The sequence below is a fragment of the Lolium perenne genome, chromosome 1 (assembly GCF_019359855.2).
Source record: "Lolium perenne isolate Kyuss_39 chromosome 1, Kyuss_2.0, whole genome shotgun sequence".
Taxonomy (NCBI): Eukaryota; Viridiplantae; Streptophyta; class Magnoliopsida; order Poales; family Poaceae; genus Lolium; species Lolium perenne.
In genome coordinates, this window is record NC_067244.2 from 200,828,128 (window position 1) to 200,855,366 (window position 27,239).

General features: G+C 46.7%; 1 protein-coding gene across 1 annotated transcript; it reads right to left on the bottom strand.

The window, feature by feature from the left end:
- Positions 1-22,435: 22,435 nt before the first annotated feature.
- Positions 22,436-24,113, bottom strand: LOC127319129 (uncharacterized). Its single transcript, XM_051349342.1, has one exon. The coding sequence runs from the start codon at positions 24,088-24,090 to the stop codon at positions 22,672-22,674; it is 1,419 nt and encodes a 472-aa protein (XP_051205302.1). The 5' UTR covers positions 24,091-24,113; the 3' UTR covers positions 22,436-22,671.
- Positions 24,114-27,239: the final 3,126 nt, after the last annotated feature.

The following is a 27,239-nucleotide window of genomic DNA, read 5'->3' on the forward strand; positions in this document are numbered from 1 at the left end:
GCACGTCACATACTGTACTTGCCTCAGACACACTAGTTGAAGGAGAAGAATCCTCGCCTCCTCAACGAAACGTCGTCACCACAACTCCGCCAGCAAGCCCCCTTGCTCCTTCACCAAAAAGGACAAGGATTGAAACAATTCTTGAACCTGCCCCTCAATTGGGTAGCTCTTCGACCCTGCTCTTGGATGATGTAAGTTTGTCGATATCTATATTTCCTCTATTTTGCTTTTTCACGCCTTCACTCTTTTTTCATGCCGATGTTTCTCTTGCTGTGTTCTTCTTTGACAGCCCATGATCAAAGATCTTATCCGCATCGGATCCCAATTCATTGGGTACCGTGAATATGCCAGCAGAACCGAAGGTAACAACTTTTATACTTGCCGTTCTTTCTGACTTTTTGTTCCTGTTGTTTGTTGCGATTTTTGATCTTTCTCCCCCTTTTTTTTTATATCTCGACAGAAAAACTTGCAGAGGCCAACAAACGTGCCGACGCACTTGCTCAAAAACTGGAGCAAAGTGAGGCGGCTTTCAAGAAAGCCGAACTTGTTGCTAGCGAAGCCAAAGCCGAAGCTGATGAAGCCAAAGCAAAAGCTGCTAGTGTCGAGGAACTACAGAAAAGACTTGAGGATGCTGAATCTGCTTTAAACGAGCATAAAGCTGCACAAGCTGCTCGTGAACAAGGGATCCTCAAGCGCCTGAAATCACAAAGTCGACGCACTCATAGTAATACCATTGATCCCTTCTATTTTTATGAGAACCGTTGTTTCTTGTTGTTGACCAACGTTTTGTTTCTTGTGGCAGACCAAACAAACCAAGATTTTGATCTGGAGAATCCCGTGAATGACCCTCTCCTTGATGCACTTTCTTATCTGGAGCTTCATGGGTCCGAAATTCGTGAAGACGTGGCAAATGCTAATGCAGGATTGTCGACGCTGTTCCCCTGCTTCTTCCCGAAGAAAGAGGAGCCTCCGACTTTCCTTACCCTTGCCAAGAGCTTCAATTCATCAGAAGACCTTGGACTGAAGATGCGTCAGGAAAACATGAAGATTGCTGTCGAAAGCACTGTTGCCCTGGTTGCTGACAGCCAACAGACTGTTGATTGGACGAAAGTTGGTGACACCGATCAGGTAGAGCAATCAAGATGGAGGTCGCTGATTAAGGCAGCCAAGCCCAACACGAAGAAAATCTTGGCTTATCTCGGGATCAAACCAGCTTCGACTCCTAGCTCATCAAGGCCGGAGGTCTAGTTGCATGCCTCTTTGTTTTTCTTTCTCTGTTTCTTTTGCTCTTGTCGCCAAAGTAGTTATCTGGCGACACGTACTTCATTAGCTCCACTGTAAGGCCTTTGTAATTATTCCGAAAGATTAATGAAAACTCTGTCTTTTGCTTGTTGATTGATGTTGTCTTCTTTTTTTTTTGTTAAATTTCAGTTGGTATTTGATAACTATACTCCATCTTCCGCTCCTTCCAATGTTTCGCCTTCTTCTTCTCGCTCAAGGAGAACTCTTGCTGATGCTACACCTGTCGAAGATTCCTTGCCGCGAGAATTGGATGAACTTCGGCAGCAACTTCAGTATGCAAAGAAGCAAACACTTGTGATGATGGAAAAATCTCGTAAGTCATCTGAAGTCGAAAAAATTGCACTTCAGCAAGCTCGCGAGGCCGTGGCTACTAAGGAAATCGCTTCTTCCGAGGCTGAAAAGGCGACTACTCGAGAAAATTTCATGCTCGAGTTGATGAATGAAGCCAGTGCGGATATGTCGGGTATGCTTGTTTCATCCTCAATATCTTCCGTCTTCATGCTACGTCTCTTAAAGTTTTCTGCTCCGTTGTTTTAATAGGTTCCTTTACTGATGCTGTTGCCGAAGAAGAGAGGGTAAATACTAGGACGAACCTCCTTGTTAACCTTTCCCTTGATCATGGTTCTCTGTTTTGGGCTACCCCAGAGAGGACCCGCCAGATTGTCAGATTTCAGGATCGCACCTCTCAAACTCGCGATTTCCTTGACTTCTGTACCAGGACCCTGTCTATGGTTTATAACTCCATGTTTCCTCGGAACGTTCAACCAAAAACTCTTCCCGAGTTAATGGAGAAATTCAAGGATGCCCACAGGATCCATGATTTTGTCAGAGCTCAACTGGTAGCTGGCGCCAGATTTGCTCTTATCATGCTTCAGATCTGCCACTCAAATCTTGACCTGACCCAAGTTGTTGCGAAAGTTCATGAGAAGGTAAAGCGCCGAAGAGTTGGTGTCGACCGAATTAACACGAAGGTTTCGCCTATAGCCGAAGAAATGATTGAAGACCTTCTTCGGATGGATGCCGACTTTTTTGCAGATGGTCATTATGCTGATTTTCTTGGCGCTGCTCCTGAAGAAAACAGAATTACCCTTGATGACATATTGAACCATGACTAATTATTTTCCTTTGGTAGATAACTCTTCTTTGTAACCCATGATTGTGATTATATTGTGAAACAATCATCATATTTCTATATTTGTCTAGCCCCCGAGTGTTTCGGTGGCTATTTACTGTATTTGTATATTGCGAGGTTTTGAACCAAGGCATTTATTTAATATGTATTTATGGCGAATATCAGCCCCCGAGCTTCTTTATTGAGTACTATGTTGTATTTTTATTGACTCACGAGGTATTTTAATACCAAGGCAAGGCTTTTCTTTTTCGAAGAACTATATTGAAATTCGTCGGGTCGGAGACTTTGAGCATGTCGATAAAGAAAAGTTATATTGACACTATCTTTATTATATTGCAGCACCGCGAGCCCGCCTCATTAAAAACCTTTCCCGGCCCCACTCGGTGCCCCGAAAAAGGAAAAGAGTGCGTCTGAAAACTCGCGGGCATTTCAGTACATTGAAGTTTTACAAGGACTATATTTCGACTCTAGGCATAGAACCGCCTGAGTTGCGCCATGTTCCAGGGGTTTTGCTCCTCCACCCCTGTCTTCTTGTCCTTTATCCTGTATGCTCCTCCCCCGATTACTTCCGTGACAATGTAGGGGCCTAGCCATGGTGACTCGAGTTTTTCATGACTTTTTTGCGTGAGCCGAAGAACTAGGTCTCCCACCTGAAAGGATCTTGGCCGCAAACGTCGACTGTGGTAATTCTTCAAGTCCTGTTGGTATTTGGTTACCCGAGACAGTACTTCATCTCTAGCTTCATCAAGTGCATCGACGTCATCTTCTAGCGCTTTTCTCGACACCTCTTCATCATATTCTACGACTCGTGGAGAGTCATGCTCTATCTCGATTGGTAATACTGCTTCTGCTCCATGAACCAAGAAAAACGGAGTTTCCTGTGTTGCTGTGTTTGGTGTTGTTCGTATGCTCCATAATACACTGGGCAGCTCCTCTGGCCAGGTGTGTCGAGCTTTCTCCAGTGGCGCTAATAAGCGTTTCTTAATGCCGTTGCAGATGATTCCATTAGCTTTCTCGACTTGGCCGTTGGTCTGCGGATGCGCAACTGACGCAAATTGTAACTTGATACCCACTTCTTTGCAATAATCTTTGAATTCGTGGGATGTGAAGTTGCTGCCATTGTCCGTGACGATGCTATGGGGCACTCCAAATCTAAAGACGAGGCCTTTTATGAATTTTACTGCGGATGCTCCGTCTGGTGAGTTTATCGGCTTCGCTTCTATCCACTTTGTAAATTTGTCAACAGCTACTAGCATGTACTCCTTTCCTCCTGGCCAGGATTTGTGTAACTTGCCCACCATATCAGGTCCCCATTGGGCAAAGGGCCATGACAATGGTATTGGTGTTAGTTCTGCTGCTGGAGAGTGAGGTTTTGCGGCAAACCTTTGACACGCGTCGCAAGTTCTTACTATTTCCTTGGCGTCCTCGATTGCTGTCAACCAATAGAATCCTGCCCGAAAAACCTTGGCTGCAATAGCTCGACTACTCACGTGGTGGCCACATATTCCTTCGTGTACATCCTTCAGAATTATTCTTCCTTCTTCGGGTGTAACACACCTTTGCAGGACGCCTGAAATACTTCGCTTGTACAACTCTCCTTTGATCACCGTGAAAGCTTTAGAGCGTCGAATTACTCGCCTTGCCTCGACTGGATCATCGGGTATTTCTTTCCTGAGGATGTATGATATATATGCTTGCATCCAAGGAACTTGTACCATCATTACAAGCTCTTGGTCCTCTTCATCCTCCGTGGTTTCTGTGAGGGGTGTCGAAGTTTTCTCTTCTTTTGATTTTTTCTGCACCTTTTTTGGCTTCGTGGATCTCTCCGCTATTTCTTCCCAAAATACTCCTGGCGGGATTGGAAGGCACTGCGACCCGATGTTTGCGAGGACGTCAGCTTCATCGTTGCTCAATCTACTGATGTGATTTACCTCGCATCCATCAAATAACTTCTCGAGCTCATTATACACCTCCTTGTATGCTACCATGCTATCATTGACTGCGTCACATTGGTTCATAACTTGCTGAGCCACCAATTGTGAGTCGCCAAATATTTTTAATCGAGTTGCACCGCAAGCTTTCGCCATCTTCATCCCGTGTATGAGAGCTTCATATTCTGCTTCGTTGTTAGATGCGTTAGGGAACGTCATCCGAAGGATGTACTTCAACTTGTCGCCTTCAGGTGATATGAGTACTACTCCTGCGCCAGCTCCTTCTAGTCTTTTGGACCCATCAAAGTTCATGGTCCAGGTTCTCGACAGGTCTGGGGGTCCTGTGTTTTGCAACTCCATCCATTCTGCGATGAAGTCCGGCAGAACTTGCGACTTGATTGCTTTTCTTTTTTCATACGTGATGTCCCGAGGGGAAAGTTCTATTCCCCAAAGGGAGACACGACCCATAGCTTCTGGATTGTTTAGTATATTTGACAAGGGAGCTTCATTGACCACTATGATCGGGTGTGCCGAAAAATAGTGGCGCAATTTTCGTGCTGTTGTGAACACTCCATATGCTAGCTTTTGGTACTGAGGGTACCTTTGTTTTGAGGGCGATAAAACTTCGCTGACGAAGTATACTGGCCGCTGTACGCCGTGGAGTTTTCCTTCTTCCTCCCTTTCGACAACTAGTACCGTGCTCACCACTTGGGGTGTGGCTGCGATATACAGCAGGAGATGTTCCTTTTCCTTCGGCGCCACCAAAATTGGTGGTGTCGAGATTGTGCGCTTCAAATCCTCGAAAGCTCTGTCGGCCTCTTCGTTCCACTGGAATTTATCTCCTTGCTTTATCAGAGCGTAGAATGGTAACGCTTTTTCTCCCAGCCTGGCGACGAATCTGCTCAAAGCTGCGACTCGCCCAGTTAGCTGTTGTATTTTTTTCAACTTTGTTAGCTTTCTCATTGTTACGATAGCTTGTATTTTATCGGGATTTGCTTCAATCCCTCTTGCTGAGACTAGAAATCCCAGAAGTTCTCCTGCTGGGACGCCAAAAGAACACTTCGTCGGGTTCAACTTCAGGCAGAATTTGTCGAGGTTGTCAAAAGTTTCCTTGAGATCCTCGATCAGTGTTGTCCCCTTTTTTGACGTTATGACGACATCGTCGATGTATACTTGCACGTTTTTCCCAATCTGTGTCGCCAAACACTTCTGCATCATCCTCTGATATGTTGCTCCCGCATTTTTTAGACCAAAGGGCATTGTTCTGTAGCAAAACACGCCGTAAGGTGTAATAAACGCGGTCTTTACTTCATCTTCTTCTTTCAATCTGATCTGGTTATAACCAGAATATGCGTCCAGGAAGGAAAGACGTTCACATCCAGCCGTGGAGTCGATAATTTGATCGATCCTCGGGAGGGGAAAGTGATCCTTTGGACAATGTTTATTGAGACACGTAAAGTCGACGCACATGCGAAGGACCTTAGTGTTTTTCTTCGGCACCAACACAGGATTTGCTACCCATGTGGCTTCTGTGAATATCTCTTCGATAAAACCAGCTTCTCGTAGTCGATTGATTTCTGACAGCATAGCTTTGCGGTTTGGTTCCGAAAAATGCCGCAAAGGTTGTTTGATTGGTCTCGCTAATGGATCCAAGTTTAGGTGGTGCTCGGCAAGTTCCCTGGGTACTCCTGGCATGTCAGCTGGACACCATGCGAAGATTTTCCAGTTCTCACGGAGGAACTCGACGAGCGCGCTTTCCTATGCGATATCCATGTCGTTTGCGATAGATGTCGTCTTTTTTGGGTCGGTCGGGTGAATCTGCACCTCCTTAGAATTTTTCTCGGTGTTGAAAGTTGATTCTTTATTTGGCCTTCCAACGTCTGGCAGTACGTCGTAATCAGTCATGCTTTTTGACGCCAAATACTCAGCTTGCATCCCGAAAGTTTCTGATAGCCGATGAAAATCCTTGTCGCACTTATCGGCTAAGTCAAAGCTTCCTTTAACTGTGATTGGTCCCTTTGGTCCAGGCAACCTCCACAACAGGTATGTATAGTGTGGCACCGCCATAAATCTAGCATATGCTGGTCGTCCCAACAGAGCGTGGTATTGCGACGGAAAATCCACGACTTCAAATTCCAGCCTCTCGATTCTATAATTTTCTCGGGTCCCAAACTGAACGTCGAGATTGATCTTTCCCAATGGATAACTTGGTTTCTCCGGTGTGATGCCATGGAACCTTGTGTCTGTTGGCTTCAAGTTTGCTAAGGATATGTTCATCTTCCTCAATGTATCTGCATACATGAGGTTTAGGCTGCTGCCGCCGTCTATGAACACTCGAGAGACATCAAATCCCGCGATAACTGCTGGCAGAATAAGTGCTGACTGCCCTGGTCGAGGAACTTGCTGCGGATGATCTGCTATGGTGAAGCCAATATCTTGTCCTGACCAATTAAGATACTCAACTGTTGGTGGAGGCATTTTTTCTGCCATAAACACCTGTCGTGAGATTACTTTCTGAGCTCTATTGGACGGCCTTCCCTTCTGAATCATCGACACCGCTCCGTTGGAGTTAGGATCAACATAAGGTGGTGGTGGAGGTGCTGCCGCTATTCTGAGCTGATGCCGATTGTCGTCTGTAATCGCGGGAGGAGGTGGCAAGTGAATCTCGCTTCTGGGTTCTCGAGGATTTCTCTGTGTTGCTCGCTCATTAGCGTGCTCTGCATACCTTAACATTGCCTGAAAATTTCGACAGTCTTTCTGCAGGTGTCCTGACTGTCTTTTACCGTTGCTGTCGAGGAAAAAGTGCATTTGACACGGCCCATTCATCATCTCTTCAGGGGACACGAAAGGCCTTGGGAACCTAGGCCCGCTATTTTGCCTGTTGTTGCGGGAATCATCCCTGTTATCACCTCGCTGTTCACTGCTTCTCTGATAATCATCTCTATTGTTTCCTCCTGTGTTTGCCCGAAAACCTGCCGAAATTTGCCCTGGGGCGTCATAGTTCGGGTACTGCCGAGGAAATCGTCGCCTCGATTGATAGTTTCGACCACGGTCCTCCTCTGGCGACCTGTGCCGTTTGTTGTGGACAGCGTCTTCTCCATCTGCCCATCTGTTTGCTATCTCCATTAACGCGGATACTGTCTTTGGATTGGTCCTTCCCAAGTCCTTGATAAAATCTCCACGCCTGATTCCTGCGACAAACGCATCTATTGCTCTCTCGTCAGATATATTTTCTGCCGAGTTTTTGATGATATTCCACCTTTGGATGTACTTTCTCATTGGCTCATCTGGCTTTTGTCGACATGCTCTCAACTCCTCTAACGACGCAGGTTTTTTGCACGTGGATCTGAAGTTCTTGACGAACACATCCTCGAAACTTTCCCAGCTGTCGATAGATCCTGGAGTGAGTTTCTTTATCCAAGATCGTGCGGCTCCACTCAAATGCACCTGGATGCTTTGCATAGTTGTTGCCCTGGTTCCTCCTGTGAGCTTCACTGTCTCGAGATAATCAACTAGCCAATCCTCTGGATCTTGAAGGCCGTCGAACTTCTTGAAGTTGTCGGGTAACTTGAATCCTGAGGGGACTCGAGTTTTTCGGACTCTCCTCGTGAAGCATGGTAAGCCGCACATATCTTCGTCGTTAAGCTCCGGGGATTGCCGATGATCCCTTCTGCTTTGCCGCGCTCTGTCGACCCTTGCTTGTGCTGCTGTGTCTCTTGCTCCACTTGGTCCTTCAGGTGCTGCCGCTGTTGCTGCTGCAGGTCGTGGACTATTTTGCCTTGCCGCTCCTTCGGGAGGCATTGATACAAACGCTGTCCCCATAGCTCCAACTCCTGCTACCGCCATATTGTATAGTGTTTCCCTTGGATCACCTGGAGGTGGTTTAGATGCGAGGATAAAAGCATGTGTCGCCATATACCCAGCCTCTGGTGTCTTAGGGATGATTTTTCCTCTTGTATCTATCGACATGAAGGACATGTCGAGGTTTTGGACCAAGTGCTCTCTTTCTGCTTCGGGTATATGTTGCAACCTTGATCTTGCTCTGTTCCGCGCCTCCCTGTGGCTATCACCCGAAGTTCTAGACTGTCGACTTAGATCTGCCCTTCTCCTGCTAGATGCAGAAGCTGCCTCCTTTCTTCTGTTTAACTCAGCTGTCTGTTTTTCCAATTCTCTTGCAGCTCGTGCGAGCCTATATTGATATGCTTGCAATTCCTCTGGTGTGGCTGTGGTGGCCATTGGTTCTGAACCGTTCATAGCTCTCGCGGCTCTGTCCCACGCTGCTTGCGAAAGCTGAACTCTGTCTCGCGGCTGCGGCCCGACGTATTTATTGCCTAGGCCTTGTCGCAGATTGGAGGGATCGACGTATGGATTTCCCAGATCGTCAAAAGCCTCAGATGTTTCCTCTTGATCTTCAATGGCATAAATCTGATGATACTTTGTACTCAGATCTATGTTGGGTTTGGTGACATCATCGTTGAGATTGATGAAGACCTTGCCCACTGTGATAGATTTGTCGATGAAGTCGTAACTGTCGACATCGCTTGAGCCATCGCTTATATATGAGTCACAGGCCAGGTGCTATGGCTGCAGCTCTGCTCTCCAAAAGGATTCATGCCATCTGTACTTAGACCAAACCGTAAGTTCCTTGCATCCTGTGCAAAGTTTGGGAACTCTCTATCGATTTTTCTCCATTGGGAGCCATCAGCAGGGTGCCTCAACATCACGTCTTTCTTACGGTCTTCTTTGTGCCATCGCAACAACCTAGCATGCTCTTTATTTCTGAACAAGCGTTTCAGCCGTGGTATTATAGGAGCATACCACATAACCTTGGCAGGAACCCTCTTCCTGGGGCGCTCGCCCTCAACATCACCAGGGTCATCTCGTCTGATCTTATACCGCAATTCAGTGCACACCGGACATGCATCCAAATTCTCGTACTCATCACGGTAGAGGATGCAGTCATTAATGCATGCATGTATCTTTTGCACATCTAATCCTAGAGGGCAGACAATCTTCTTCGCTTCGTACGTACTGGCGGGCAATTCGTTACCCCTTGGAAGCTTCCTCTTAATTATTGTCAGCAACTTTCCAAATCCTGAGTCAGTGACACCGTTCTCTGCCTTCCATTGCAACAATTCCAGTGTGCTGCCTAGCTTTTTATGGCCATCTTCGCAAGTTGGGTATAACAATTTGTTGTGATCTTCTATCATCTTGTCGAAGGCCAACCTTTCCTTTTCAGTTTCACATTCTCTCCTTGCATCAGCAATGGCCCGGCCAAGATCATCATCAGCAGGCTCATCTGGTGCCTCTTGATCTTCTACTTCATTGTCTTCATTGCCTTCTGCAGTATCATCGTATTCAGGGAAATTGGGATAACCGTCATCATCCTCTTCCTCTTCGTCATTGTCTTCCATCATAACCCCTCTTTCTCCGTGCTTGGTCCAACAATAGTAACTGGGCATGAAACCGGATCGCAGAAGGTGGCTGTGAATGAGACTCGAGTGAGCGTAATTTACGGTATTCTTGCAGTCCACACATGGACAATACATGAAGCCACCATGTTTGTTTGCCTCCGCCACGGCCATAAAATTATCCAGGCCCGCGATGAACTCGTCAAACCGTCGGTCAATGTACATCCATTGCCGATTCATCTGCATGATATAATTAAGCTGATCAAAACCATTACAGAACATCACGATGTATATATACACATGCATTTTATCAATTGCAGATGAAAAGGATAAAGTTGTTAACCTCGATGAAGAAGAAAAAAGCAAGTTAAGTGTGGCTTGATTTGTGTAAACTCAAGTGGCAAATCCTCTTAAGCATTTCATCAAACACCTCTTGTGCATGTGAAGAAGAGAGGAAAGCAATACACCCCTCTTGTGAAGATAGTGAAAAAATGGCCAAGTGTGGCTCACACTTGGGCAGGGGCAAGGTTATATAGCCAGAGGCGGGGCCTTTGGACCCGGTTTGTATTACAAACCGGGACTAAAGGGTTCCCCACGACTGACACGGCCTGCGGCGCCCTGCGGTGGACCCTTTAGTCCCGGTTTGTAATACAAACCGGGTCCAAAGGCCACTACAGGACAGGCGCCAGCGGGTGGGGTCGTCCTGGGCAGAAACGAACCAGGACCAATGCCCCCATTGGACCCGGTTTGGTTCAGCACTGGGATATTTGCTTGGGACCAAAGGCCTCTTCTCCACTACCACTAGTGAGTACTATCCTCCGTCCCAAATTAGTTGTCTCAAGTTTGTTAAAATATGGATGCATCAAGACACTAAAACATGTCTAGGTACATCCATATTTAAAAAAATTAGGGACAACTAATTTGGGACGGAGGGAGTACATAAAAATGCATAAAAACTATACAAAATAGATCTATAGGCCTAGACTACTTGCTTCCTGACGGGCCGGCTCCGTCGTTGCGTCGCTCCGTCGCCTGCTTCTCCGCCGCCTCCCGCGCGGCCGCTATGGCTCGGTGCGCCGCCGCGTCCTCTTGCAGGCACTCCTCCAGCCTCGCGTTGGCGGCCTCATCCTTGAGCGTCTCGAAAGATTCGACGAGGGCCCGCTGCTCCGCCGCCTTCTCCTCCGGCGTCGGCGCATTAGGGTCATCGGAGGACCAAGATATCTCCGAGTCGGAGTCCTCGGTTGCAGCGGCGGCCGCCAGCCTACGCTGTTCCAGCTCGGCGTCCAACGTCGCGTGGCCCGCCAGCTCCACCTCTGCTTCCTGCGCCGCGAGTGCCAGGGCCGCGGCGTCCCTGACCGGGTGGAGGAGGTCGGTGCTGTCTTCGGAGTCAAACTCGTCGTCGGAGCTCGAGGTCGGGGGAGGTGGAGTGGGAGGTGAAGGTGGAGGTGGAGGCGCGGCAGCCTGGCCGCGTCCGGCGCTGCTCATGGCAGATCTGCTAGGGCTGAGCGGAAGCGCCGCTACGGCACCCGCGGCTAGGGTTTAGTGGGGAGGAGGTGAGATGCTCGCGCCCCTGTTTATATAGGTCGGAAACAGGGCGACGGCCGCGCCACGCGGGGCTTCGCCATTTACTACGCGCGGCACGTGAGGCTTCGCCATTAACGCGGCCGCAGACTGCCGACGCGACGCGTCGGTGCCAGTACTGGCGGAGAAGACGCATCGACGCTGCGCATGCTCGCGGAAGCCGAGGCACGCCATTAACGCGGCCCTGCAAAGGCTGCAGCGCGCCGCCCGGAAGTAATGCCGCGGAAGACGAAGCAGTTGTGCCGCTGCCAGGCGGGCCCGTGCGAGGACCGAGCGGACATTTTCCACGACTACCGAGCGTCCGCGAAGACGAAACATGGCGCATATTTGGGCTAGGTTTGCGTCTCCGTGGACGGCCCGGTCACTTTGCGTCGCCCCACTGGAGGTGGTGCCAAATGCATTTCCGGTCACGGTGGACACAAACGGTCGCTCAGCGTCCGTTTGCGTCGCGCCGCTGGAGATGCCCTTAATCAGGTGCACCATCCCTGATCGTGTTTGATCTTACGTTTTCCCCCAGGCCAAGAGCTAGCTTCTTTTCCGTGAGGGCATCTCGAGCGGCGAGACGTGTCCATCCAAAGCTTTCACATCCGGCGCTAAATAGCATCGGATTTAGGCGTGGGGAGCACCAACGGCTGGGATGCTCTAAGGTCTCCGACGACCGGAGTCCGGAGATTCGGAGAAGAAGTGCAGTGGACTACAAAAGACATCCGGAAAGCAATGTCAGCTTCGTCAGGCAAATGGCCGCACAATTTGCAGGGCCCTTTTTTTACCGTGGTTCGTGCGCGGCGCATGCACGGCCAGCGGAGCCGACTCGGAGTGTCGGAGCGACTGAGGGCATCTCCAGCGGAGCCGACTCGGAGTGTCGGAGCGACTGAGGGCATCTCCAGCGGCGCGACGCATTTTAGTATCCGCGTGCATCTGTTTGCGTCGACCCTTTTGGTCGAAATCGACCGCACGTCCGTTTACGTCGGGGTGGCTCCAGCGACACGACGCATTTTTTTAGAACAAATCCTTTTTTTAACATGAAACATAATTTACATACTTAAAAAATAAACCTAAAACGCCTACTGCTCCTCGTCGCTGTTGAGCACGATGAAGTCCGGTACGACCCAAGGCCAGTTGGCATCCGGGGGAGCGTACGCCGGGCGCGCTGCCGGTGCTCGAGGTTGAGGAGGCTGCGGCTGTGGCGGCGGTGGAGGGGCCCAGTACTGCGGCTGTGGCGGCGGTGGAGGCGCCCAGTACTGCGGCTGTGGCGGCGGCGCCCAGGCCTGCGGCTGTGGTGGCGGTGGCGGCCGCCGACTCCAGGAGCGCCTGTCGAAGTGCTTCATCCGCCGACAGGCCCAGCGGCATGACGGCGGTGGCGTAGCGGGGCAGCGACGGCTGCACAGGCGCGTCGTGCTCGGAGACGAGGACGGCGACCTTCGCCATCTCGTCGTCCGTCATGTTCTCCGGGAACTCGAAGTTCCGGCCCTCCGCAAAGGCATGCTGCCATTCGTGGAAGACGACAGCGACGAAGTCGTCGCTGTCGTCCTTCGCCTCCTCGCTATGGTACGCGAGCGCCTCGACGTAGTCGTCATCGTCGTACACAGCGTAGGCTTCGTCGTCGTCGTCGGCGTCGTTGTGCTGCGTGTGCTGACGTCGCGTCGGCGCCTGCTGACGACGAGCCGGCGGTGCAGGGCCGAAGGTGTAATTCCTGTCGTCCATGAAGCCTGCCCTTCGTCTCCTGTCCGTCTCCGTGGACAGGTACGTACGCCAAAGCTCGGAGTCGATGGCGTACGCCGGATCGTCGCGGAGGTCCGCCGGCAGATACCGCCTCCTGCGCCGGATCTCCGCGGTCCGATCAGGCTCGCGCGCAGGTACTGGAGGGATAGGCACCCGGCGGCAGCTGAGCCGCCAGCCACCAGGTAGTTGCACGCCGGACCAGGCGTCGTCGCACGGCATCCATTTGCCGTGCATGAGCCTCCCCACCGAGACGGGGAGCGGGATCTTCTTGCTGCCGCTGCCGGAGGCCTCGAAGTCATTCTTCTTCCCCATGGCGTTGCGGCGGCGGTGGTGGTTGTGGAGGTGTGGGCGAAGGAGCGACGCGGTCGGTGGACTTTTATGGGCGAGCGCGCGCGGGATACGATGCCATTGAAGGCGCCGCAGAAGCCCAGCCGCCGCCCGCCAGTGCGCGCGCAGAACAGGTAGCCGCGCCATTGATGGCGAAGGCTGCGGCGCAGACGCGAAAGCGCTGACCGCCTGAATCGATGCCCTCGATGCAGACTCACTGCCAGGCGGGCCCGGTGGGGAAGCGAGCGGACACTTTGCGCGTCCGCCGAGCGTCCGCCGAGCGTCCGCCGAGACGCAAACCTGGCGCATATTTGGGCCAGGTTTGCGCCTCCGTAGACGGCCCGGTCACTTTGCGTCGCCCCGCTGGAACAGACCCTAGACGCATTTCCGGTCACGGCGGACGAAAACGGTCGCTCAGCGTCCGTTTACGTCGCGCCGCTGGAGATGTCCTGATGGACGTAATACTATTCACCGGTCAGAAGGAGTGGCAGTGGCGAGGGAAACATCTTATCCATGCAGCCAAGTGGAGGGAGGCGGACGAGGTGACAGAATTTGACGGGCCGCGGGATCAGAACGGCCGGATGATACCAACCAGACACAATACTAGACCTCTCCGCCGTAGTATGTGGTGCTCCTGTCCGAAGCTGCAATCCGGCCGGCTCCGTGGCCACCAAGCTTCGATCAAACAGTAAACCGCGCACTGTTTCTGTACCTTGCCGGAAGCAGGAGAGAAGCTTAATTAGCGTCGGTCAGCTCCTGTGTTTCGCCGCTCTGTGCTTGTGCACGCATGCGTGTGTTGACCTTGGGCGCGCAACCGACCGGAGACAAATTAAGATGGAGCGATGCGTGTATGCGGCGGTCCTGCCAACCATGCGATCGAATGACGCACGAGGATTTGGCAGTGATATACGCGAGCACGTAGGCCGAGCGGCGTCCCTATCTTGCTCGACCGTCATCACCGAATTCAGTTGGATCGACTCTGAATCTCCATTTTCAACGGCGGCAGACCGCATCGTTATCCCCGGCCGGCGCTAACCTGCAGCCAGATACGGGGCAATCCTGCGTGACTGCCCTGGGTCCCTGCTACTGTTACGTTCCTATGCATCGCCTGGCAGCATTTGCCAGCGGGTCGGCAACCGCAGGGCCTTCCCAAACTGGCCTCGGATCACCTCGCTTCGGCGTTCTGACAAAGCTAGAGCTCCTCGTACCAGTTTCTGGCGTATCATCCCATGTTTCCCGCGAAGCAAAACAAGAAGCTTTCCCCTGTGATCCTCCGTCCGCGCGCGCCATGGGTCCCCGTGTCTCCAGGTATCAAAGATTCGTCCAAGGGTAACTTAATTATCACGACTCACGAGCACTGACGATCGAGCCTCTGATGTTTGTTTGGCGAATGCTTGCCGGCAGGGGTGGGAACTCATTCTAACTATGTCAACAAAAAAGTACAAATATTATTTCTTACTATGCCAAATATTATAATTTTTAGTTGTGCCTTCAAGTTTGTGCTCACCCCATTTTCTTCATGCAAAGCATAGATAAAAGCATAAAAGATTTAGAATTTAAATAAAGTGGCCCATGAAAAATATATACTTGAAATGGCATTGAAAGCCGTGTGTGTGTATGTTGATATGGTGAACTTGCTGGAATAATTTGGCTCAACGTAGTTAGATGTACAAACACTATATCATGTTTAGTACGTGAAAAACTAGCAATAGGGATAATTAAGTTTGACCACTAGTAAGAAGCATGCAAAAAATGCCCATGGTACTATTCATTTCCTGCCCTGAAAGCTAAATTTAAACTTAAACATAAAACAGATAAATGAGTGCTAGTACTACATGTGACACTTGCAAGATATCATAAGAATAAAACATCACAAAGTGTAAGACTAGTCATGAGTTCCTCATATGTAACTAGTCATCACTTCACCTTTCTTTAATTGCATCCAAACTTAAACTTGATTTTATTCAAGTAAAAATATTATAAACACATAGAAAATCTATTGCTGGTGGTATTTTACTCAAGAAGCAAGATTGCTAAACAAAAACTAAAACTAAAACTAGATAAATACGGTCGAAGTTTTTGCGAAAATCATATGTTGCTAAAAAAAAGTTCAAAGCTGTGCAAAACAAGAGTGTGATAGGTCCAGTGGGGTGCCTTGGAAATCCCCAAGCTTATGATTTTCACTATTGGTGGATAGCTCCTTGTTTGATCTTACTACATTTCCTGTCAAAAAACTTCAGCACTAACTTTCTCCCATTTCTTTTTCTGTGGAGTAACATTAGTGGCATAAAGACAATATCTAAGCTTCAATCAAAATCCAAATAAATTGGGGTATTAAATTTCTAGAGAGTTTCTTAAGTTCCAAACAACAAAAAATTTCCAAAATACAAAAAAAGAATCAAGAGGAAACTCAAAGAAAACACTTTTGCATCAAAGGGAAAAATTTGTCCACAAAAACAACTGCTGGAAAAATGTAATTATTTTGACCACATAGGAGTCTCAGGATTTTTGCCAATTTTTGTGCATACAGAGAATAAAAAGTTTATCTATACTAGAAATCTTTGCCCCGGCGAAGTTACCAATAAAATAAGAAAATATTTTTGTCAGAAATCTGCAACTCTGGATATGCATTATCAACTTCAATATCCAAAATTTGTAAAACTTGTTGCTTTATTTAATCTAGTAAACTAAACAACAAGAATACTTTATTGCTAAAGTAAGGACTCAAAAAGAAAAACCAAGACAAAAAAACCCGGGTTGCCTCCCATAAATCGATTTCTTTATAGCCATATAGCTTGACTAATTCAGGCCTTTTATTTAAGTGGGGCCTTGGATATTATGGCCAATGATTGATTTGAATTCCTCCCTACTTCTTCATAGAAAAGGGTTCCATACTAAAATACCAGGGTCACATTATTTTCTATCATAAATAAAAGTAATAATCGAGCTAAAGGATGAAAGAGATCAAAACAAGGCATAACACAAGCAACAACGAAGTTTAACTTTCTTTCTATGCATTGGAATTTTGTATGTATGAATAAATTCCATCAAACAGAGGCATGCAATTGCATATTATCAGTATGTGAATGCATAATATAAGTTTTAATAGCATAAAGAGGGCACTCAACACCTCCTCTTTGATAACAGTTGCACCCACCAGAAATAAATTCAATATTAATTATAGACATATATTTAAAGAATGCAACTTGGCATTAATAGGAACGTGAAGAGGATGATTAAATCCATCATGACAATCATAAGAACCATCCCCTCTATAAGAAATTCAAGAACTAATATCATCATTAACATCATGGTTGCAAGTAGTATTTCCATAAGATAATTTCAACATGCATATACATTTTACATAAAGCATATTTATCCTCTATGATGTAAATAGGAGAACTCAAGAATGATATAGGACCATAAAAACCGACAAAGTTATCAATTTCATCCTCCCATAAGATAGTAGCAATTACTAAGCATGGAGGATATCAGGCAAAATAGGGACATCATCTTATGCATTATCATATTGCATATTCAAAGCATACTCATTATCGAAGTCATTATTTGGGACCATAAAATAAATAATAGGAATATCATCATAAGATGCATAGAAATTATAAGTTCCATAAAATACTAATGAGTTTTGAGTTTGAGAAATAATATTTTCTTTTTGAAGCTGAACTGTGGGTTTCCCCACTACATATTTCATAAATTTTAATTAAAAAAATGTATATACAAGCAAGTTGCTAGAGAGTAGAACCTTTAAGAAGGTTGAAGGCCTCTGCAGCTAAAACTATACGAAGTGTGCCACCCAGTTCTTGATACTAGAGTAAGATTTTCGCTTGGCCTTTTGCACAAGGAGAACCATCTCAGCCTTGAATTCCTTGCGGCATGTTTATAGACTAGGGGCAGTCCCTTTAAATATATAGTTATTCCTAGTATTCCAGATAGCCAAAATATCAACATGATAATCTACATATAGAAAGGCACACCTAGATTAGGTAGGAGATATGCAAGCACTTGATGGATATCAAAAGTAGATGGAGGAACCCGTTGAGGACACAAATATGACCAACAATGCACCGCAAAAGGATATTGAAAGAACAAGTGAATCCTTGTTTCCAGAGCGCCTTGAACACTCATGATGCATGTGTAGTCACCCATGAAGAAGTGCTTTCTCTGTAGCATAGCCTTGGTAATTAATCTATGATGAATGAGAAGCCGGAAGAAAACTTTATGTTTATCTAGACAACAAACTTTCTAGATCCATTTAAGGGTATCACAGACATTGTCATGGCCCACAAGTGATTTGTAAGCAGTAGAAACCTTAAAGTTTGCAGATGAATCAAAGACTACCCATTTATCATGCTCATCAAAAATATGAACTTCAGTGAAAAAAGCTTGTAGTTGTCAAAATTTAGCCAATGCTTCCACACAGAGAGGCAAAGAGAACAAATCTGCTAGATCATCCATCATAAAAGCAGCATATAATGTCATTATCATTCCTCGCAAAGAAAAATAGGTGGGGCCAAGCAAGATGGAATGGAACACCATGCGAAGAATCCTACCAAAGAAGAATTGATTTCCCATCCATTTTCTGGCATGTAGCAAGTTGTTTGTAAATAGGAAGGGCCTTTAGGCACTCTCTCCACCAAAAAGAAATATCTCTATCTCGCAAAGGGGGTAGACATGTCTGATAATAGAGCTCCCAAGAAAGTTTGACCTAGGGACATTAGCATGGTTTTAGAATTTGTGCAAATGCTTCATAAGTAAACAATAATTTTGCATATAAGGATTTACCGCAAGACCACCCTGATACTTAGACCTACAAACTAGATCCCATGCTGCAAGATGTGGATTTTTCTTATTAACACCCCTATCTCCATAGAAACAATGCCTTATATATGTGTCGCACTCATCCAAAACCCATAGGTAAATTTTGAGAGTACTCAGACAGAAAATGGGGAAAGATGAGATCGCAGAATTAACCAACCACAACTTGCTACCATAATTTAAATATATAGAGCAAGAAGGAAGCCTTCGCTGAACTATCATGATCATGTGCATGAAGAATTCCTGACGAGGCTCTACTATGCTAAGAGGCAAACCAAGGTACGTGAAAGGAAAACTCCCTAACTGGCACTAGAGAGCAGTAGTAAAATATGATTCTGGGATATTAATTGGGATAAGATTGGACTTTGCAAAGTTAACTTGCAAACTAGTAGCTGCACCAAAATCCCGGAGGAGTCCTTTTAAATGATGGAGTTGTTGTACATCAGCTTGCATGATAACCAAAGTTTCATCAGCATATTGCACAATGGGAACATCATGAGTGCTTTGGAGAGGAATTGGCCGCTGAAAAAGTCCCTGATTCATGGCATCATTTACTAGAACTTGTAGAACATCCACGGCTAGAACAAGCAACTGTGGAGAAAGTGGGTCACCCTAACAAACTTCTCTCTTGCACTTGAAGATATTATCAAGCACACCATTTAGAAGGACCGAGGGAGTAGCAGAGCTTAGAATTTGGTTGATCCACTGACACCATTTTGGCGCAAACCCCTTATGTTGCAGTAGTTTGAGAAATATTATCATATTTGGGTGGTCGCGATGCTTCATTTTCCTTACTCCTTTCTCTTCATTCTCTATATCCCCTTTTGGGATGCATGGACATCCCCAAACTTATGTTTTCATTTTTTTATTGTCTTTCATCATACCACTCTCCTCTTCTTGGTGGAGCATGGGCATCCCTAAGCTTATTTCTTTGTCATTTTCTTTCGACAAAACATTAGTACCCTCCATGTAACTCTCAACATACAACATTAGTACAAGGATCAAGATTCAAACTTTTAACATACATAAGTAAGGACTCTCTAATCATACTGGAACAAAGATACTACATTTTATGGTAATTTTGTTTTCATTTATTATGGGTCTTAAGGGAAAGGCAAACGTAAAACTGAAAATAAACTAAACTACATCGCAAAAATGAATGTAAACTAGATAAAAGCTCACAAGTAAGTAAGTCAAAGAAGTAAACCCCCAAGCTCAGGTGATTGCAAGATATGCAAAAAATACAATGCAAGATGCAAAAAATAAAAGTAAAACTAATGTCTAGTGGAAACAATAATAAAAGATTAAGCGCTACACTCCCAGCAACGACGCCAAAAAATTACTTGATAACCCCCAAGAGTAGGGGATCACTCACCTCTCGATGTCGAAGTATGGGTGTCGAACCGCAGGAGAAAGAAGGAAAAGCTATGTACTCTCTCCAACTAGAGTGCCACAATTCTTTTTGTCTATACACTAAACAAAACAAAGTAACAAATAGGTTTTAGTTGATGTTTGAAAGTAAAAACAAACCAAAAAATGTAAAAGCATCTGAATCCTCTAAATGCAAGAGGACAAGACGTATGCTTGCTCTTATAGGAACAATGGACCCCGGGTTCATGGTTTCACTTGATGTTTTTTTTTACAAAATGGTGTTTACCATGTTACAAGATGATAAAACTACAGACAATTGTCATGCTTTAATGGTTAACATTTATAGCGGCTACCTGTCCTAAAACACATAGTTGAAAAAATTACAAACATTGTGTGATGTGTCACACAACGTGAGATTATTGTCACTTTACCACTTCATACTTCTCCATTTTTACACTTATATAAAGAATATTGATGGTACCGTTTCGATTACTTGCTATTCCATTGTTGTCACTTGGCTACACCCTTTATCTACATACATCATACTCCTTTATATCAAAACACATTACAACACTATGGCAAAGATTTTGTTTGTTATGCACATACCACATCTCTCTCATCTACCTACACTTAGTGTTGTTAGGCACCTTGTGATATGGGAAGACAAGGCATTACCATTACCATTACCCCGATGCTTCTGTGACGTATAGTAAAACAAACCAATGTATATATATCATAAACATGCTTCCAATGCATGAAAAATGATAAAGTCTCAACACAATGATAAACGCATAATGTACAATCTCATACCATAATATCCACCATAGGAATTACATAGATATCACCGTAATCATGTAGGAAAGCTCATACGGGCTAGAAAAATGATCATACATAGAGAGATTGGATCAAGTTGCTAACACAAAACTCAAGCCTAGGGGGTGTACTGACCAGGGGTAACCTTATCAATGCCCACAATGATGGACTTAGGTTTTCAGGAAGGAGAACGCTGGTGAACTTATCTCCCATCGGTAACCTTATCTCCCATTGGTGGCTCCTCCTAGCCCTTAGATAGTGGGCTAGGTCTCAAAGTCCACCTTGAGGTCGATTACATTACACATGTCGGTTTACTCGATATGGACCTAGCTTCCGTACTTTACATAGTAACTTCGTACCAAGGATGGTAATACTAAGTACCTGATATGGTATACCCATGTCATGTACTACTCCCTTCTCATGTGGAGATCGGCGCAGTTGGTGAAGGAGGAGAGGAGGCTGAAGGCAATTACGACAGCAGTTCCCCCTCCAGCGCATACTGCAGACTCTCTATTTCGTGATTTTCTATCTCTGCCTCTGCCCGTCATATGATCGCGAACGAGAACCTTTTTATAGATGGTTTAAGGTCAAGACGAATAGATTAACGCAAAGATGGACACCACTGAAGCCACGAGGGTGAAATAGGCAGAGGTGGCGCAACATGGGTATCAGGCTGCGCCACCTAGCCCATCTCGACCCGCTGGCAGGCCCAGGTGAGGTCCAAGTGCTACAACTATTCATTTTTCATAAAAAAATGCTTAGAAAAAATCCTAGGTCCTTTTAAGTTCGCGAAGATCCTTGAAAGTGAAAAATATGAAAAACCGGGGTTTTCTGCCCTGCAGGGTTATAATAAAAAAAAAGAGAATTTATAAGAAAATCCCTAAAATAATTATAAATCGTGACTATAACACTTTATATGAATCAATAATTATGAAATATGGCACAACAAACTAGAAAGAACATGTATGCATTTTAATGCATTAGCGAGCCAAGAAAATTCGCTATATCGGAAGTGTTTACAAAACGGCGTGAGTTTTTCAATGAAACAATCAAACCTAGCTTGTGGCTTACAAGGGGAGGGGGCTTCGCCTCCCCATGCCAAGCAAGGTGCTACCCTCTGAGATTGTCGTTTGTCTAGCAACTATCATTGATCTCAATCCAACCTTGAGCAGCAGTGAGGCACTCATTCATAATTTCAAGCGACTCTATTTCAACAGTCAGAAGGAACTCAATGTGGAGAAAAAAAAGAAGATGAGTACTTTGCGATCATGATCTGGACAAGAGGTTAGTGTTTTGCTGAATAACGCCGGTAACTCTATGTTGGAGAGGTTTTTCCAAATTAAAATGTTGTGTGTTATTTTTTCGTTCTTTTGATTTTCATGTTTACAACAATAATTTCCGAATCAGGACGAACATGAAAGTGGACGAGGCAAATATCTGGATCCCTTTTACAATTATACAAAACAAACGTGGTACTAGATTTTGAACCAAATAGAGATATGGAAATAGATATATCCTTATCCGAATAAAATTATGTTAGCATATATTAATTTTGTCCACATATGTGAATTATTCAAACAAAAATGGGAGTAAAAGAAGACATAAAATGTACTTTTGCAATGATTAAATTTGAAACTATTATGTATTATATCATTATACAGTTGATTCACTATAAGATACGGGTCTATTTCGTATCCATATTGAATTGTGAAAACATCCCATCCACATTCATATTCGAGCAACATTGGCTCCACATTCGTATTCGACAATATCTATATTTGTATCTGTATTCGCTTTAAAAATATTAAAACGGACATGGAAAGGGTGACAGACTGACCGTTACTACTGTATTTCTGTCTTACTGCCATGAATACAGTATGCGAGATGATACAAGAGTAACGCTTAAGAAATTAAGCAGTATCACATCACCATCACGCGACCAAGCATCCTCCAGGCAAAGAAGAACCACACTCACAAGAAAAGAACCAAACCTTTTAGGCAAACATGTCTTTTCCTCAATTCGATTTATTAATTTCTTTGGAGATCTCTCTTCTTTCTTTCGAACCATGCATGAATGGCTGAAATAGTTTCCTATCTATGGAGATCTCTTATTGCTACCATTAATTAACAATAAAAAACGACATAAGAGCTAACAATTGATCTAATTAACTAATGCGGCGCCAATGGCTGGATGCCTGGATCCCCCATGCAGCACGGAAGCACGCATGGCCGGCGGCGGCCTCTTTCAAGGCTTGGAATTGGCGAGGCTCATCCAAATCTGCTCGAACACCTCGATGATGAGGTCATGGTGCTCGGCGTCGTTGAGGGAGAGGTAGCAGGCGAGCAGGTCCTCCAGGTCGCCGGCGTCGCGGATGCCCTTAGCGCTGATCATCTCCTCCATGGACTCGCGAAAGTCCGTCCGCGGGTCCCTGGTCACCATCACCACCGGGTAGCTCTCCGCGATCACGGGCGCCATCCGATTCCGCGCCGGCGGCTTCCCTCTCCTGGCGGTGGCCGCCAGACGAGGGCCTTTGACGCGCGTCTTGAGGCACCAGTGCCCGGACGACGACGACGCGGAAGACCGACTCGGCTTGCTGACGCTGCTCTTCTCCGCGGTAGAACTCGCTCTCGCGGTCACGTCGGCATGGTCGGCGTGGCCGCCATCCGGCAGGTCCTTGTCCCGCTCCCGGACGGTCACGTCGGCGAGGTCGACGTGGCTGCCATCAGGCTCGCGCGGCTGAGGCTGTCTTCTCGCCGGCCTGGTCAGGATTGGCCGGAGCCTTCTCCCCGGCGTGTCCACATTCGGCAGGTCGATGATGATTTCACTCTCTGAGGTGATCACCTTGACGTCGAGGCCACCATCCGGCGGGGCAGTAACCGTCGGCCTCCAGGGCTCGCCGCCGTCATTCTTGATTGACATGTCACGACGGCGACAGGAGCTACCAGGAGTGTCGAGCGCGGGCTCCTTCCCATGAACGGGTACCGGCGCTGACACCTGTCTTGCGCCTTCAGGCGAGTGCCCCGCCCTGTTCCGCCTCCTGGAGCTCCTCGTCGGCGACTGCGCGTCCTTGGGCCTCGGCGTACGCGGGACCTCCCTGTCTCTAGTGCTGTAGTAGTACGACGCCCGCCGGGGGAGCGGGCAAAGGGGGGACCCCTTCGTCGGCGTGACCGGCTCCTCCTGCTGGTTGTCGACCTCCCTGCTCGACAGTGACGGCCGCGGCTGCTGGACGTCGACCTCCCTGTTCCAGCGCTCGGACGACCCCCGATTCCACGACGGCTGCTGGGGGACCTCCCTGTAGCACCGAGCCGACGCCGACCGACGAAGGCCGCCGCGTCCCTGCGAGCCCATGTCGCGGAGCTTGTAGAACCAGACGTTGGGTAGCATGTCGCACAGCCGGAACTTGCGCTGCTGGGCCATGTGGCCTCGTCGCCGGCGAGAACGATCGCTCTGTTTCTCGACGGTACGAGGAGGAGCAGGGGAAACTACTGTGGACCGGCAAAGAAAAAGGAAATACCTGAGCACGACCACGGTGACTTGGGAGTTGGGACCGGAGAAGAAGGTTAAATAGCGGCAGCATGACGGAGGCGGCCGAGTGGTGGAGCGTGTGACATGATGTGCTGATCTTGTCTCTTCTTCTTCTCTATGGAGTGTGCGCATCACCATCCCTGGTTCACTGTACACCTGGCTTCACCATGGATTTATGCACAATAAGTTAGTGTGATTAATACGTATACAGGGGGCTTTTAGGAACCTACGGTGGAGAGCATTTGCCGGCGCTACACGCCCTTGCCCCCTTTCCGGTTTGGGCACTTGTTTCTTCCTCGCTTTTCGCCTCTCTCCTATGCTGATCTCTCATCGACCTTCTGTAGATTTTCGTAGACTCGATTAACTCCAATGTAGAATTTTTGTCAAGGGAAAACATTGTGAGTTCCTATTGCCAATTTTCACTTTTTTTTAAAAAAAAATTAAAAAAGGGCTATTCCCCAACCTGTGCATGCAGCCTTGGCAACTTTCAACCTAAAATCAGTGAAAATTTGGGTAAATTAAGAATCAAGTTCCTGCATACCAACTTCTTTCAACTCAACACAATGGGTGTTCTCCAAAAAAAAAAAAAAAGGAAAAGGGGTAAGCAAAGATGAAGAGTGCCGATATCGAAACGAGAGGGGGACAAAAGAACCGGAGACCGGGGGCGCACATGGTAGATGCCATAGATGGTGGGGATGGGTGAAATTTATGGATCTCGTCGCGAGGGAGAGTCCTTGTAGCACCGGGGAAGAAGTGGCAAGCAACAGTGAAGAGTGCCGACTTCGGCCTGTCATCAAAAGAAACAGGAGCTTTGGGTCACACATGGTAGAGGACATAGAGTTGATGGTGGGGGGCGGGTGAAACACATGGAGCTCGTTGTGAGGGAGGGGCCTCGTAGAACCGGGGAAGAAAAGATGGGGATGTAGTCGACTTATATAGGGCGACGACAGTGGTTCGGGGGGAGGGGGTTGAAACATATGGAGCTCATTGTGATGGAGGGCCTGGTAGCACCCAGGAAGAGCAGTGAGAGGTAGAGTGAAATGGAAAGATGCAACGATGAGATGTGGGATGTAGTCGACTTATATAGGGCGCGACAAGAGGTTGGCAGGGGGAGGGGGTGTTAAGTTCGCTTCTTAATTTGGCTATACTACTAAATATAAATATTGACATGGTGATGCATCATTGTAGTCGCACCTCCGCCCCCCCCCCCCCCCCCCCTCGCCCCCTCGCACACACATGCCCACCCACTAGCACGCACACACTCTTGCTTGATGTCTCCTCTGACGCATCACTTTAAGAAAACAAAGCGGCGTATACGTCAGAGTGGTAGCAAGTTTCACGAAGTTGAGAGAGAAGAGAAACAGAGACACAATTTACAAGTGGTCTAAAAGGAATACTGTTTAACTCTCACGTATACCTCCCAATTCTAAAAAGGTGACATTCTAAATTTTGGCATAGTTTATGAAATACGAATTTGATATCCATTTTTTATTATGATATATATAGAATTTATATTTAACACTCAAGAGGCAGAAAAAGTAATTCCACGCCTAATGTATTCTTATGTTGTTATATTCAGAATATATATATATATATATATATACATATATATATATATATATATATATATATATATATATATATATATATATATATATATATATATATATATATATATGGTATACAAAAAGTTAAGTTCGTAATAACTCACAATGAAAAATAGACATAAGAAACAGAATATATGATTCATAACAGCATAAAAGCCACAAAAATACCCGTATATGCCATGTAACCCAAAAAATTATATCTCAATTTTTTTTGCGTTCTCTTGACTTATGAATCGTGTATAGTCGAAATAAATGGTGTAAGTGTAAACAAACTATTTTTCGCCCTAGGGGATAAAATGGCGTGTGCCTATCAAAATATTGTGGAAAATATAGTAAACAGAGATATTGAAATTGATGAGGTTTGTTTTCCCGACCTTTCACGATGCACCTTGATGATCCATAGGACCGATAGGTCTTGAACTCCCTTAACAGATTCAAGGATACCCAATCACACATGGTTACTCTTGATAAGTCAAGAAACTCACACATCTTTATTGGATAACTAGACGAACGTCCGAGACACCGTCATAGAGCCAACCCCGCAGGGCTGGTGTTGATCTTCAGGATTACAAGATCTAATTCAACCAAACCTTTTTTTAACCCTAGCCGCACCTCCACATTATATGGGGGAGATGGTGGCCGGCCAGCCCCTATTGGGCTGGGCGCCCTATGGGCCTAACCCTAGTTTGACTCAGACAGGCCCAAGTCAAACATACACTTTAAAAACCCTAGATGGCCCACCACATGACCTGGCTACGTTATTCCCTAATAATACTATGATACAATAATGGTACAACCTTAGACTTAATCCTCGTATTAATGGCTGTCCTACTGTACCAGGCTGCCTGGATATCCATATAAGAAATCCTTGCTAGCCGCCTGAGTGGTTCTGTAGGTATTCTCAAACCCTAGTGAAACACCCCCACCCCTCCCCCAACACACACACACAATATGCGATCCCGCATCGGCCTTGTCACACATGGTGGTGGAGCTTGGATGTGTGTGTGTGCGTGGGTGGGGGTGGGGTACATTGAGGAAAGACAAACATGGGTGATGGAGGTGCTAGTGGCGCTATGCGGTGTTGTGAACTGGTGCATAGGCCTGGGTCCGACTTGGGTCACGCGTGGGCCCGATCTGATCTTGTAATGGACTAGAAGCCATTGCTATTGAATGCTCGGCCCTCGATATAGGTGATGATGGCCGCACTCAGGTGCAGGGGATCATGTAGCTCGCAGTAGGTTCGGGTGGAAGCATGTGGGTCCACTCTTCGCCCGATTTGGGTCGATGTGCTGTTGTTATTGTCTGCGGCTACCGCTTAGAGATTGTTAGCGAATGCAACTCTTGGGCAGGACTTCATGAGTGTTGACGCTACATGCTCTGTCCAACATGGAGGAAGAAGGTGGGCCGGTTGTGTGCGGTTGTGCTTTGGGGATATCTTGGTTGGTCAGTTGGCTGGCTAATTTTTTGGGATTGTGCAGGTGAGACCACCAGTGAAATTCATACTTCACATATGTAGGGGTTCGTAGGAGAAAATAAAAATTTCTAACTAGAGTACTCCGATTGCCCGGATCTATATGCCATTAGACTGAAAGCGTTTAACGTTCCGCTAGAACGTGGTTGATGTAGTCATACATGTAGCCATCTTCAGGATCGTGTTCAATCTCTTTGTACAACGCCAAG